The sequence below is a fragment of the Mustela putorius genome, unplaced genomic scaffold (genome assembly GCF_011764305.1).
Source record: "Mustela putorius furo isolate JIRA1106 unplaced genomic scaffold, ASM1176430v1.1 tig00003988_pilon_pilon_pilon, whole genome shotgun sequence".
Taxonomy (NCBI): domain Eukaryota; kingdom Metazoa; phylum Chordata; class Mammalia; order Carnivora; family Mustelidae; genus Mustela; species Mustela putorius.
Window position 1 is genome coordinate 2,951,588 of NW_025422127.1, and position 13,808 is coordinate 2,965,395.

Genomic DNA, 13,808 nt, shown 5'->3' on the forward strand with positions numbered 1-13,808 from the left:
CTTCTCACCCATTGGTTTCAATCCTCCACCTGGCGGAAGCAGTCTACAATGCAAGAAACGTCTAAAAAGAGGGAGAGGGAGAGGGAAAGGAAAAGAGAGAGAGAGAGAGAAAGAGAGAGAGAGAGAGAAGAGAGAAAAAGTACTTCAAAGAGCCAGCGCATTAGCCCGTGCCTCTCTGGCTACCGGAGAGGCCGGGAGGGGGTCTGATCTCGTCGATAATTGGTTGGCCTCTGGCCAATCAGGAGCAGTAAGCGGTTTTGCTTGCCATCGTGGTCCGCCTCCCCCTGGGCTTCGTGACCATGTTTACAAATAGGAACAGAGTAGGTGAGAGGGATAGGCTGTCCAGCCAATGAGACCTTGCGGCGTTCATGGGCGGGGTGAGGCCGCTGCCAGGTTTAGGGCGGAAGGAGCTGCTCTGGGTAAGAAGGTGAACGAAAGATGGCGGCGGAAACGCTGCTGTCCAGTCTGTTGTGGCTGCTGCTTCTGGGGATCCTATTACCCGCAAGTCTGACTGGCGGTGTCGGCAGCCTGAATCTAGAGGAGCTGAGTGAGATGCGTTATGGGATCGAGATCCTGCCATTGCCTGTCATGGGAGGGCAGGTGAGGAGGCGTGGAGTGGCCAGGGTCTGGGGCAAGGGAAAGAGGGAAAAGGTGGAGGAAGAAGGGCAGCTGTGGAGTCTGCAGCGGTAGCCTAAGAAGAATTGGGAAGAGTAGGTAGGAGTTTTACGATGACTCTTAAGGCTCATTGATTGAGACCCATTCCCCTGGGGTTAGGGACTGGGAGGGGTGGGGCTTCCCGCTGTCAGCTTCAGTTCCTGATCAGAGCACCCAGACTCCGCCCCGCAAGAAGTGGGAGGGCTCTCTCCCCTCACCCGCCAAACACAGCTGGAGGACTGGTGGCTCATTCTGACTTGACTGGGCTCTTCCCCAGGATCCGAAGAGGGGTCTCGTTGTTCTCTCTAATCCCAGCCTCTGTTTGCCTCCCTGCCCACCCCCCATCCTCCCTTCTTTCCCAGAGCCAAGCTTCCGACGTGGTGATTGTCTCCTCTAAGTACAAACAGCGCTATGAATGTCGCCTGCCAGCTGGAGCTATTCACTTCCAGCGTGAAAGGGAGGAGGAGGCACCTGCTTACCGAGGGCCTGGGATCCCTGAGTTGTTGAGCCCAATGAAAGATGCTCCTTGCCTGCTGAAGGTGAAAGGGGTTGGGGGCGGGGGTGGAATGAGGGCTTGGGAGCTGGCTATCTATCTGGGAGCCAGAGTGCCCATGAATGAAGAGGGATTGAGAGGACCTCGGGAGAGTTAAGAAGGCCATTAGGGGAGCAGACATATTGTACAGACAGGAAAGAAGCAAAGAATCTTGCAACTACTGATGACACTTTGCTGAATGTAGAGGAGGGTTAGGATAGAAGATTGTAGAGTAATACTTAAGCCAAGACTGAGGTGCCTGAGGAGAGTCAGTGTGGGTAGTAAGGACACTGTCTTAGAGATGCCTTTCTGGTAAAGTCACCCCCTGCCCCTGTCACTCTCTGCCCAGTATCCTTTTTTATTTTCATCATAGCATTTTTCATGATCTGAAATCATCTTATCAACTGAATCATCAGTTCATTTAATTTTGCTCTGTAATGTGAGTCCATGAGGTCAGAGAATTTATCTTGTTCATGGCTGTATCCCCAGTGGCTAGAACAGCACAAGGAATGTTGTAGAAGTTCAATTAGTATTTGAATATTCTGTATTTTCCTGGTCTGAGTGCTTCAAGGATATCATGATTTCTTATCTTGATAAGAAAGAGGATTTAAAAAAATTTTTTAGAAAGGGAGTGGAAAGACTACAGGTATAAAACATACCCTAGAGGTATTTCTCCAGTCACAGAAGGAAAGCAGCCCTTGCTCCTCTCTGAGAATCTGGAGAATGGAGTGCGGAAGTAGGTGGGAGGAGAAGTAGTTGAAAGGTTATGTGTCTTGGAGCCAGGAGAGATTCAGGTTCCAAGCAGAGACAGCTGCACTCTATCCCCTTGATTGTTCATTTTTTATTGTCAGACCAAGGACTGGTGGACGTATGAATTCTGTTATGGACGCCACATCCAGCAGTACCACATGGAAGGTGACTCACGCTACATTTTCCCTAAGCCCTCAGCACCACGTCATGGAAGGTGACCTGCCCTCCCAGTCCCCTTCCCTCTTGGTCCTCTTAGAAGGGAGTAATGGTGCTCCACTGTGATTTCTCTCGTAGATTCAGAGATCAAAGGTGAAGTCCTCTATCTCGGCTATTACCAATCGGCCTTCGACTGGGATGATGAGACAGCCAAGGTGGCAGGGGTCTGGGATTGGGAGAGAATGGGGTCCTGGCTGTAGACTAAGCCCTGATCAGAAGAGGAGGGGCGGAATTAGCTGACATATTGCTTGGGGCTTGGTGGCCATTAGGACAAAGTGCCATTCTTCCTCTTTGCGGTCTTTCTTCTGCCCCCACCCTCCTTCTTAATGTCCTCCCCAGGCCTCCAAGCAGCATCGCCTGAAACGCTACCACAGCCAGACCTATGGCAATGGATCCAAGTGCGACCTCAACGGGAGGCCACGGGAGGCGGAGGTTCGGGTGAGTCTCAGGAGGGAAGTTGGCAATTTAGATTTTAAGGGAGGAGGGCAGGGTTGCATGTTAGACTCCAGAAGGTCTCCTCCAGACCCAAAACTCTTAAGTTTAAGACTCCTTTTCCAGCTGGTAGCTGGATATTCTGAGGCACTTAAAGTCAACACTTCCCAAATCCTTCCCTCGGATCCCCTAGCTACGCCTGTTTGTTTTTTTCCATGTTTCTTCTCCTATCACCTAAGCGTCATTTCTGACTCTTCCTTTCTTCATGGAGGGACTTGTCAGTGAGGTGGTACTGGTGTAGGCACCGGGCTCTGCTCTGGGCACACAGTGGTCAGCAAACATGCAGCCTCTGCCCTCAGTCTAGACAGGAAGACATGTTAAGACATGTAGTTACAGAAATGTCTGTAACTACAAACTGAGGAGCAGTGTGAAGGAAAGGAATCTAGTTTTCTCAGAATAAATGACAAAGCCTGTTCATTCTCTGTTTAGATTTCTCTGACCACTTTCTTCTTTCCTGTGCTTGGCACCTTCATCTCTCACCTGCATCACTGCCAGCAGCCTCTTAACAGGTGTTCCTGATCTAGTGGTCCTTAATTGAATTCAGGCAAGCAGGTGGATGTATGGTGGGAAAGGTTCTTCAGGTGCTTCTAATGTGTATTCACAAACATAACCACCTACAGAGAACAGAATTACACACCTGACCACACACGAATTATCTTTCTGTAATACAGATTTTCACATGCATTTGTGTTCTGGTAGTTGTTGACTCTATCCTGGTCACCAGGATAGAGTTGGAGGTGGGGAGGGGGGAGCCTTGATTTGTCAGGTTTGCCAATATCTGTGGTATAAATATTCCTACCATGGCCAAATTCATGCTGTCACTCTGATGTCAACCATCTTGCAACATATCCTGAACATTTACCAGTTGGCTGTTGTGAACTGGTGTGAGTTGACTCCCATAACACCTCTATGGCAAGTGTCACTTCTCTGTCCAGTCTTGGGAAACCTTCAGTGATTCCGCCTTGCACAAAGGCTAACATCCAAATACTTCAACAAGACTGGGGTGGCCGTGGAGGTGGTGGGAAGACCTCAGATTCTGGATATATTTTGAAGGTGGAGCCAATAAGATTTGCTGATGGATTAGATATGGGGTGGAGTCAAGTATGACTCCAGGATTTTTAGTTTGAGCAGCTGGAACAATGCAACTGTCATTTACTAAAATGGGAAGGAATGGGTTTGGAGGGGAAAGCAGGTAGGTGTTAGACATATAAAAGTCAAAATGATATAAACCTTCAGTGGTGATGTCCAGTTGGTAGTTGGCTCTGTGATTCTGGAGTTCAGGGATGAGGTCTGGGCTGGAGCTATAAATACTCATTGTGCTTCTGCCCCGCTGGCCTACTTTCTGTTCTGTGAATCAATGGGTCTTGTTGTTTCCTCTGCCTAAAGCTTCCTCCAGATCTGCAGGTGCTTGGTTCCATCCCCTCATTAAGGTTATATATCTCTGTGACACCTGCACAGGGAGCCCTAAAGTAGGCACACAGAACACACCCATCCTTCTGTCCCCTTACTGGTAAACACCTACAGGGTTTTATATTCTTTTTAAAAATTTTTTTAAAGATTTTATTTATTTATTTGACAGATAGAGGTCACAAGTAGGCAGAAAGGCAGGCAGAGAGAGAAGGGGAAGCAGGCTCCCTGCTGAGCAGAGAGCCCGACTCGGGGCTCGATCCCAGGACCCTGGGATCATGACCTGAGCCGAAGGCAGAGGCTTTAACCCACTGAGCCACCCAGGCGCCCCAGTGTTTTATATTCTTGAAAGCATGTATCATTTCCTGAAGTTATCTTATTTGTTTGAGTTTAATATCTCTCTCAGTCTTCCCAACTGGAATAAGCTCCAGGAAGGCAGGGACTTTACTTTTTTAGATTTTTTGTCTGTCTTATTTTCTGCTATATCCTTGGTGCCTGGAACGGTGCCTGGCACCAAGAAGGTGCCCAGAAATTATTTGTTGAACAAGTGATAAGGCAGTTCAAATGTCATTTATCTCATGTGAACTTTTTTGGCTAATCCAGATGGTTTCTTCAGCATTTTTAAAAAAGATTTTATTTATTTAATAGAGAGAGTGACAGCTAGAGAGGGAACACAAGCAGGGGGATTGGGAGAGGGAGAAGCAGACCTCCCACTGAGCTGGGAGCCTGATGCGGGGCTCAATCCCAGGACTCTGGGATTATGACCTGAGCCTGAGGCAGACGTTTAACTGACTGAGCCACCCAGGCGCCTCTAGTTAGCATTCATATACATATATCTACGTCCACATATATTCATGGCTTAATCTATTCGGGCTGCTAAAAGAAAATACTGCAGACTGAGTAACTTATCTGCAGAAATTTTTTTCTTACAGTTCTGGAACCTGGAAGTCAGAGATCGGTGTGCCACTGTGGTGTGGTGAGGGCCCTCTTTCAGGTTGTAGACTTGTTTATTCTCACAGGTGAAAGGGGCTAGGGAACTCTTTGATAAGAGCATTAATCCCATTCGTGAAGGTTCCACCATTATAACCCAAGCACTTCCCAAAGGTTCTACTTTCTAATACCATTTCATTGGGCATAGATGTTTAGGGGGACATAAACATTCAGACCATACAACCCACAAGCATTTACACACGTATATAATCTATTATAGCACTTACTTTATATTATTGTTTTTAAGTAGGCTCCATTCCCAGCATGGAGCCCAGTGTGGGGCTTGAACTCACAACCCTGAGATCAAGGCTTGAGTTGAGATCAAGAGTGAGATGCTTAAATGAGCCACCCACGCTCCCCTCTTTCTTTATTATTATTTGTAGCTTCAGTAGGCTAAGAACCAAGGGCAAAGACTGCATTTTCCTCTCATTTATTGAAGAGATGTCTTGTGCCAAGCACTGTAATAGAAACTGGGGATAAAATGGTGACTGAGAGACCGAGTCCTGCTCTCAGGAGACAGACATTAAATAAACAGCCACAACAAGCAGGATAAAGACTGACTGGTGAAGTAAATATTGTAGGAGGCCGCACAGTAAAAGAAATGGCCAAGTCTAGGTAAAGGGAAAGCTTTCTGGAGAATGTAACCTTTGAACTGAGAGTTGAAGGCTGAGGAGTTAGTCTAGCAGTGGTAGAGGAGTGGGAGAAGGAAGAGGGCATTGAAGGTGGCAGGTATGGTAGGTGCCAAAGGCCTGGAGGCAAGGGACAATTGATTCCTATTCACGGTGACTGGAGAGAATTGCAGGCAGGGAGTGTGGGAGGTGAGGCTAAGCAAATGTTAGGGGACAGTTTATACGTCAGAAAGCTCTGACTTTCTGTATCTATGTTGAGGAGTTTGGACAATCAGAACCAAGGGGTAAGCCAGGGAAATATTTGAAGCAGAATGATGACATATCCAATTTTGGTTTGGAAAGCTCACTCTGGCTGGAGTGTAGCAAATGGTTGGAGGCCAGTTAGGAGGTGGTTGCAGCAATCCAGGTGAGAAAAGAAGGTGGCCCAGGAATGAAGAAATGTGAACTCCAGAGGAGATTTAGAGGACAGAGTCACTAGAGTAGGATTCTTGGGTTTCTGGCTTGAGCAACTGGATGGTGGTTCCTGTTACTGAGTTAGGTATAGTAGAAAGAGGATAGGTCTGGTGAAGGAAAAGGATGGTTCTGGTGTTGAGTATGATGATTTTGGTGGCTGAAGACTCAAGAGATTTCTGAGGAGGCTGTTGTATCTGTGGGTCTGGATCACAGGAGACAGATCCAAATTGAACCCAGGGGGCTGGGAGTCATTAACATATTGGCTATAATTGGAGTCAGGGTCTGGGTAAAATCCTCCCAAAGAAACAGTAAATAGTGAGAAAAGTGGAACAGGATGTTAAGAAAGCCATTGTTGAAAGCATGGGCCGAAGGGGGGCTCTGCTGAGAAGAAGGGGTCACAAAGGAGATACAGCGATGCAACCTAAGGAGGGACTGGTCCATGGCAACAGTTGCATCTGAACCTTCAGGGAAGAGAATTGAAAACTGCTTGTAGGTGATCATGGGAATTTTAATAAAAGCAAAGTATGCATGCACAAGGAAATGAAAATTCAGACCATTGGCATGGGAACCAGATGAAAAGTTTAAGTCCTCTACTCCCAGAGTCATTGGTGATCTTTGCTACAGAGCAGAGGTCATCGGTGATCTTTGCTACAGCAGTTTCAGGTGAAGATGTGGAAGAAGTCTGAGTGTGAGGGGGAAGTGAAAGGCGAGCCCTAGTTAGAGGGATTATGAGGTTGGGGAGAGTGGTACTTTGTTTTAAGTACCACTTAAAGATGGGAGCATATGTAAATGATGTTGGGTGGACCTGGCAGAAAGGAGATACTGAGTCACAGGAGAATGATGGGGAAGAGAATGTGGGCAGGGCCGGGATAGGGAACACAGGAGCAGTTACCCTGAGTGTATGTAGGGTCGTCACAGAAATGACTTGTTGAGGAATCTGGAGGTTTTAGTGGCAGACAGTTGAGGGCATTCCTGTTTGGCTGTTTCTCATTTTTTAGTTCTTATATCCTGATAGACCACCCAAGTTCATTGCCTTCGTGATTGAGTAAACTTCCCCCCTCCAGGCCAACCACTGTGAAGTTCAGTCTTCCCAATGTCTCCTGGGTAGGAGTAGTGTGCATGGTGTTTGGTAAAAGTGCTGTCCCGGTGGAGTTTGGGAATGACTAGCCACCTTGAATTAAACAAATTTGAATCCCCATCTCAATTCTTATGTTAAGATTTCACAGAGATCTAAGATGTTTCCTTTTCTAATTTCTAATTATGAAACATTTCAAACTTACAGAAAATAATGTCCTAGAGACCCATATATCCACTGCCAAGGGAAACAGATGTTAACATTTTGCCATCAGAAAGGAACAAAATGCTAATGATACAGTTAAAGCCCTCCCTTTCATTTCTTTCCTCTCCCTCCTTGCCAGAAACAACCACAACCATCCCCATGCATGCTTTGTACTTTTATTAGTTGTACACATATCATAGACAATACATATTGTTTTGTATTTTAAAATTATACGTTAGTGGTATAAACTTGCTTTTTCACTAATCAATGTTTGCTGTTCTGTGACATGACATGGAGATCTAGTTCAATGATTTTGATGGCTGTGTTGTGTTTCATTGTTTACTTACTATCCCTCTACTAAGGAATGGTTGGGTTTCAACTCAAATGCTCTTACACACAGTGCTGCAATGTAGGTCATTGTGAGTGTGCAAGAGTTTGTCTGAGGTAAAAACCTAGAAGTAGAATAACGGAGTTATCAGGAATGCATATTTTATTGGTGAGTTTGGTGCATTGCCTATTTTTTCAATGTCTTTTTAATGTGTAGGTATTCATTTATTTTTATTATTTTTTAGGTTATGGCAAAATGGATATTTTAACAATTTTAACAATTTTTAGGTGTACAATTCAGTGGCATTAACTGCATTAACAATGTTGTACACCTATTACCACTATTTACGTAACTTTTTCATCATCCCAAACTCTATACCCATTAAGAAATAATTCTGCATTTCTCCCCCTTCCCCACTCTCTGTTCTGCTTTCTGTCTCTATGAATTTGCTTGTTCTGGGTACCTCATATAAGTAGAATCACACAATATTAGCCCTTTTGTGTGTGTCTGGCTTATTTCACTGAGCATAATGTTTTCAAAGTTCATCCATGTTGTGGTATGTATCAGAATCTTATTTCTTTTTATAGCATATTCCTTTTGTGGAACATTTGGTAATATTCCATTGTATGTGTATATGGTATTTAGCCTATCTGTTCATCTATCAGTGGGTGGATATTTTGGTGCTTCCACCTTTTGGCTATTGTGAATGATGTTGCAATGAACATTGGTGTATAAGCATGTGTTTTGAGTCCCTGCTCGAAATTCTTTTTGGGTATATACCTAGGACAGAAATATACCTCATGGTAATTCTTTGTGTAGCTTTTTAAGGAATTGCCAAATTGTTTTCCACAGCAGCTGCACTATACATTCCCATTAACAACGCACAAAAACTCCCAGTTTTTCAACACCCTCTCTGATACTTATTATTACTGTGTTTTGTAATAACCATCCTAATGGGTATGAAGTGGTATCTCATTGTGGTTTTGATTCTCATTTTCTTAATGACAAATGATGTTAAGCATCTTTCCATGTACTTATTGGCCATTTGTTTATCTTCTTTGGAGAAATGTCCATTTAAATCCTTTCCCATTTTTTAATTGGGCTATTTTTTTTAATTGTTGTGGGGAGTTCTTTATATAGTCTGGATAGTAATCATTTGTCAGATACATGATTTGCAAGTATTTTTTCCCATTCTGTGGGTTTCTTTTTTACTCTCTCTCTTTTTTAATAGGCTCCATGCCTAATGTGGGGCTTAAGCTCATGACCCTGAGATCAAGAGTCACATGCTCTACCAACTGAGCCAACCAGGCACCCCCTGCTTTTTCACTCTGTTAATAGTATTTTTTCATGCATAACAATTTTCTGTTCTGATGAGGTCTAATTTGCCTATTTTTTTCTCTTTTTGCCTGTGCTTTTGGCCTCATATTTAAGAAGTCATTACCTATTCCAAGGTCATGGTTGAGTCGATTAAAAAAATTTTTTTTTTTAACTTTATTTGAGAGAGAGAGAGAATGCACAAGTAGGGGGCAGGGGCAGAGGGAGATGGAGAAGCAGGCTGCTCCCTGAGCAAGGACCCGCATGCAGGGCTCAATTGCAAGACCCCAAGATCATGAGCTGAGCCAAAGGCAGGTGCTTAACCAACTGAGCCAGGAAGGCATCCCTTGAGTTGATTTTTGTATACAAAGTAAGATAAGGATCCAACTTCATTCACTTGCATGTAAATATCCAGTTTTTCTGGAACCATTTGTTAAATCTATCCTTGTCCTTTTAAATGATCTTAGTACCCTTGTTGAAAGTCAAATGAGCAAGTATGTTAGGGTTTATTTCTGAGCTCTGTTCTACTCCATTGGTCTGTTTGTCTATGCCAATGACAACAGACTGTTTTGATTGCTGTGGCTTTGCAGTAAGTTTTGAATTTAGGAAGTGTTGAGTCTTCCAACTTTGTTCTTTTTTTGAGATTGTTCTGTGTATGAGATCCCTTGAGATTCTATATGAATTTAAAATGGGTTTTTAAAGGCCATTGGGATTTGGATAGAGATTATATCGAATATGTAGATCACTTTGTATAGTACTGCCATCTTAAGTTTTCTAATCCATGAACATAGGATGTCTTTCCATTTATTTGTATCTTCTATAATTTCTTTCTGTAATATTTTGTAATTTTCCATATGCAAGTCTTTCACCTCCTTGGATAAATTTATCCTAAGTAGTTTGTTTTTTGATGCTATTGTAAGTGAAAATTTTTTTTAAATTTCCCTTTTAGCTTGTTTATTACAAATATACAGAAATACAACTAATATTTGCAGGTTGATTTTATATCCTGCAACTTTCCTGAATGCATTTATTGGCTGTAACAGTTTTTTTGTGTGTGTATGTTCTTTTGGATTTTCTATGTGTAATATCATATCGCTATGAATAGAGATGATTTTATTTTACTTCATTCTTTCCAATTTGAATGCCCTTTATTTCTTTTTCTTGCCTAATTGCTCTGCTTAGAACTTCCAGTACCGTGTAAAATAGAAGTGGCATAAAGTGGGGCGCCTGGGTGGCTCAGTGGGTTAAGCCGCTGCCTCCAGCTCAGGTCATGATCTCAGGGTCCTGGGATTGAGTCCCGCATCAGGCTCTCTGCTCAGCAGGGAGCCTGCTTCCCTCTCTTTCTCTCTGCCTGCCTCTCTGTCTACTTGTGATTTCTCTCTTTCAAATAAATAAATAAAATCTTTAAAAAAAAATAAGTGGCATAAAGTGAGCATCCTTATCTTGTTCCTGTTATTAGTGGAACAGCTTTTGGTCTTTCACCATTGATTATGATGTTAGCTATGGGTTTTCTTTTGTGGCCTTTATTGTGTTGATATCATCTTCTATTCCTAGTTTATGAAGTGATTTTTATCAGGAAAGTGTGTTGGCTTTTGTCAAATGCTTTGTTCACATCAATTGAGATGATCATAAGGCTTTTTTCTTCATTCTCTTGATGTGATGTATTGCGGCATGCAGATTGATTTTTGTATATTGGGCCATCTTTGCATTCCTGGAATAAAACCCACATAAATCATGATGCATGTTGCTTTCAATATGGTACTTAATTTGGTTTGCTAGTATTTTGTTGAGAAATTTTGCATTTGTATTTACAAGGGATCTTGGTCTATAGTTTTCTTGTAATATCTTTGTCTGGGTTTGGAATCAGGGTAGTGCTAGCCTTACAGAATGAGTTAGGAAGGCATTCTTTATATATTCCAGATTTATTTCCTTGGTCATCTACATTCTCTCTATCTTAGCTGTCTTTTTCTTTTGTTCATATGTATTGCCAATGTACTTTTAATTTAAAATTTTAAAAATTCCAATATGATTAAAAATATTAATCTTTTTCTTTAAAGTTTGTATATTTTATGTCTTTTGTTAATAGGAAAGTTCCTGTTTATATTTTTCAAATTATAGAAGTTTTCTTCTCATATGTTGGACTTTAATTCAATAAATTAATTTAATATATCATGTCAGCTTGGAACCTAAATATACCTATTTTTCATCTGGATAACTGACTGTCACAGCATCATTTATTGAGCAGCCCATACTTTGTAGTGCCACATCAGGCATTTATCAGGTTGCCATATATGTGTATATGCATTTCCTTGGCTTCTCCTTTGTTTCATTAGTCTGTCTATTCTTATACCAATACCACATTGTTTTAAGGACTATAACTTTTTAGTAACTCTTCATATCTGATAATGGGCATTTTTTCCCTTCAGATTTCAAAACTGAGATTGTTGGACAAGTTCTGTGAAAAAACTCTTGGGGATTTTAATTGGAATTACCCTGAATTTTATATTAATTTGGAGAGAATGGGTATTTTATGATATTGACTGTTCATTCACCATGAATGTAATGTATACTTCTATTTACTTATTGCCTTGTACTTTAGTAAGACTTTAATTTTCTCTATGATAGCTTTTGTATATCTCATGTGAGGTTAGTTCTAGATATCTTATAGCTTTTATTTGTGTCTGGTGTGTAGGCAAATGTTTCAAGCATACAGGTACCTTATAGTTTTTGGTGCTATTATAAATGGCATCTTTTATTTTTTTATTTTTATTTATTTTTTATTTATTAAATGGATAAGATTTATCCATTTGAGGGGGGGCAGTGAGAGAGAGAGAGAGAGAGAATCTCTAGCAGACCCCTCATTGAGCATTGAACCCAATGTAGGCCTGAATCCCAGGACCCTGAGATCATGACCTGAGCTGAAAGTAAGAGTCAGATGCTCAACTGACTGGGTCACCCAGGTGCCCTGTAAATGGCATCTTTTGAAAATGACATTTTCTGATTGAGTGTTGCTGGGGTATGGTCACATTATTAATTTTATATATTGATCTTATGTTCACAGCTTTACTGGACTCTCATTCCTAATAGTTTGCAGGTTCTCATGGATTTTCTCTGTGAATAATTATGTCATCTGCAAATAGCAAGACTTTGGTTTCTTCCTTTCTAATCCTTATATATTTTATTTTTCTTATACCTGCAGTACAATAGAAGTGGCTATGGTGGGCATCCTTGGCTTGTTCTGACTTTAAAGGGAGTATTCCTGAAGTTACACTATTAAAATGATGTTTTCCTGTAGGCTTTTTGTAGACACCCTTTATCAGGTGAATAAAGATCCATTTTATTCCTAGTTTGGGAAATATTTTCATCATGGGTAGGTGTGGAATTTTAATACATTTTTTCTGTATCAAGATGGTTAAATGGTTTTTCATCTTTATTTTTTAATATGGTGAATTCAGCTAATTCATTTTCTTAAATTTTTTTTTACCCTTAGATTTATGGAATAATTCATGGTCATAAGGTATTTTTTTATGATTTTATTTTTAAGTAATCTCTACACCCAACATGGGATTCCAATGACAACCCTGAGATTAAGAATCCCATGTTCTACCAACTGAGCCAGTCAGGTGCCCCTCGAAATATTCTTAATACCTTGATATATTCAGTTTCCTAATATTTTCATTGATTTTTATAGCTGTTTTCATAAGTGAATTGGTCTACAATTTTCTTGTATTGTTTTAGTCTTGTCTTTGTATCAAGTTATATTAGCTTCATAAATGTCTTGAAAAGCTTCTCTCTTTCCTTGTTCTCTGCAACAATTTGCTGAGATAGGAATTAATCATTCTTTTTTTTTTTTTTAATTAATCTATTCTTTAAAAGTTTGGGAGAACTCTCTAAAACCACAATACCCAGTATACCACAGTATACCACAATACTGTACATTGTGTATTGTGGGGATGGTTTTTACTACTGATTTAATTTATTAAATGGTAAGAATTTTTTGTATTAATGCATGAAGCATTAACAAGTTACAGTTCCATAGGACATTATTTAATTATCTAAATTTTCAAATATATTAACATAGAATTATAATGTTTTATTTTTAATAATCACTTTTTATAGATCTGTCCCCCTTTTAATTCCTAATATTGACTTTGCCTTTTCTCTTTTTGTTGATCTGTCTTGCTAGAGATTTGTCTATTAGTCCAAGAGCTGCGTTTTGACTTTGTTTTTCCACTCTGTTTACTATTTCAATAACATCATTATTTTATCTTTATTATTTCTTTCTTTCTTCCTTATGTTTATTCGTTTCTTTTCCAAGCTTCTTGAATTTTTTTCCACACTTAAAAAATTCTTTTTCTTTTCAGTATTTTTTAATTTGAATTCAGTTAATTAACATATAATGTATTACTAGTTTTAGAGGTAGAGGTCAGTGATTCATCAGTCTTATATAATACCCAGTGCTCATTGCATCATGTGCCTTCCTTAATGTCCACATTAACATAATGTTACCACATTCCCCCATCCTCCTCCCCTCCAGCAACGCTCAGTTTGTTTGCTGTGATCAAGAGTCTCTCGTGGTTTGTCTCCCTCTCTGATTTCATTTTGTTTTGTTTTTCCCTCTCTTCCCCTATGATCCTCTGTTTTATTTATTTATTTATTTAATCCACTATTTTAAATTCTACATATGAGTGAGATCATAATGATGATTGTCTTTTTCTGGATGAGTTAGGGCACTCAACCAACTAAGTCACCCAGGTGCTCCTC

The 13,808-nt window shown here is 40.9% G+C and overlaps 1 protein-coding gene across 4 annotated transcripts in view; it reads left to right on the forward strand.

The window, feature by feature from the left end:
- The first annotated feature begins 398 nt into the window (after window positions 1-398).
- The window catches only part of OS9 (OS9 endoplasmic reticulum lectin), a 32,201-nt gene continuing 18,791 nt past the window's right edge, over window positions 399-13,808 (forward strand). For all 4 annotated transcript variants that reach the window (XM_004773252.3, XM_004773255.3, XM_013046171.2 and 1 more), the window contains exons 1-5: window positions 399-600; window positions 1,017-1,193; window positions 2,038-2,101; window positions 2,231-2,307; window positions 2,492-2,590. In XM_004773252.3, the coding sequence (XP_004773309.1) occupies window positions 439-600; window positions 1,017-1,193; window positions 2,038-2,101; window positions 2,231-2,307; window positions 2,492-2,590 (579 nt within the window). In that variant the 5' untranslated portion in view covers window positions 399-438. The remainder of the gene's footprint in view (window positions 601-1,016; window positions 1,194-2,037; window positions 2,102-2,230; window positions 2,308-2,491; window positions 2,591-13,808) is intronic.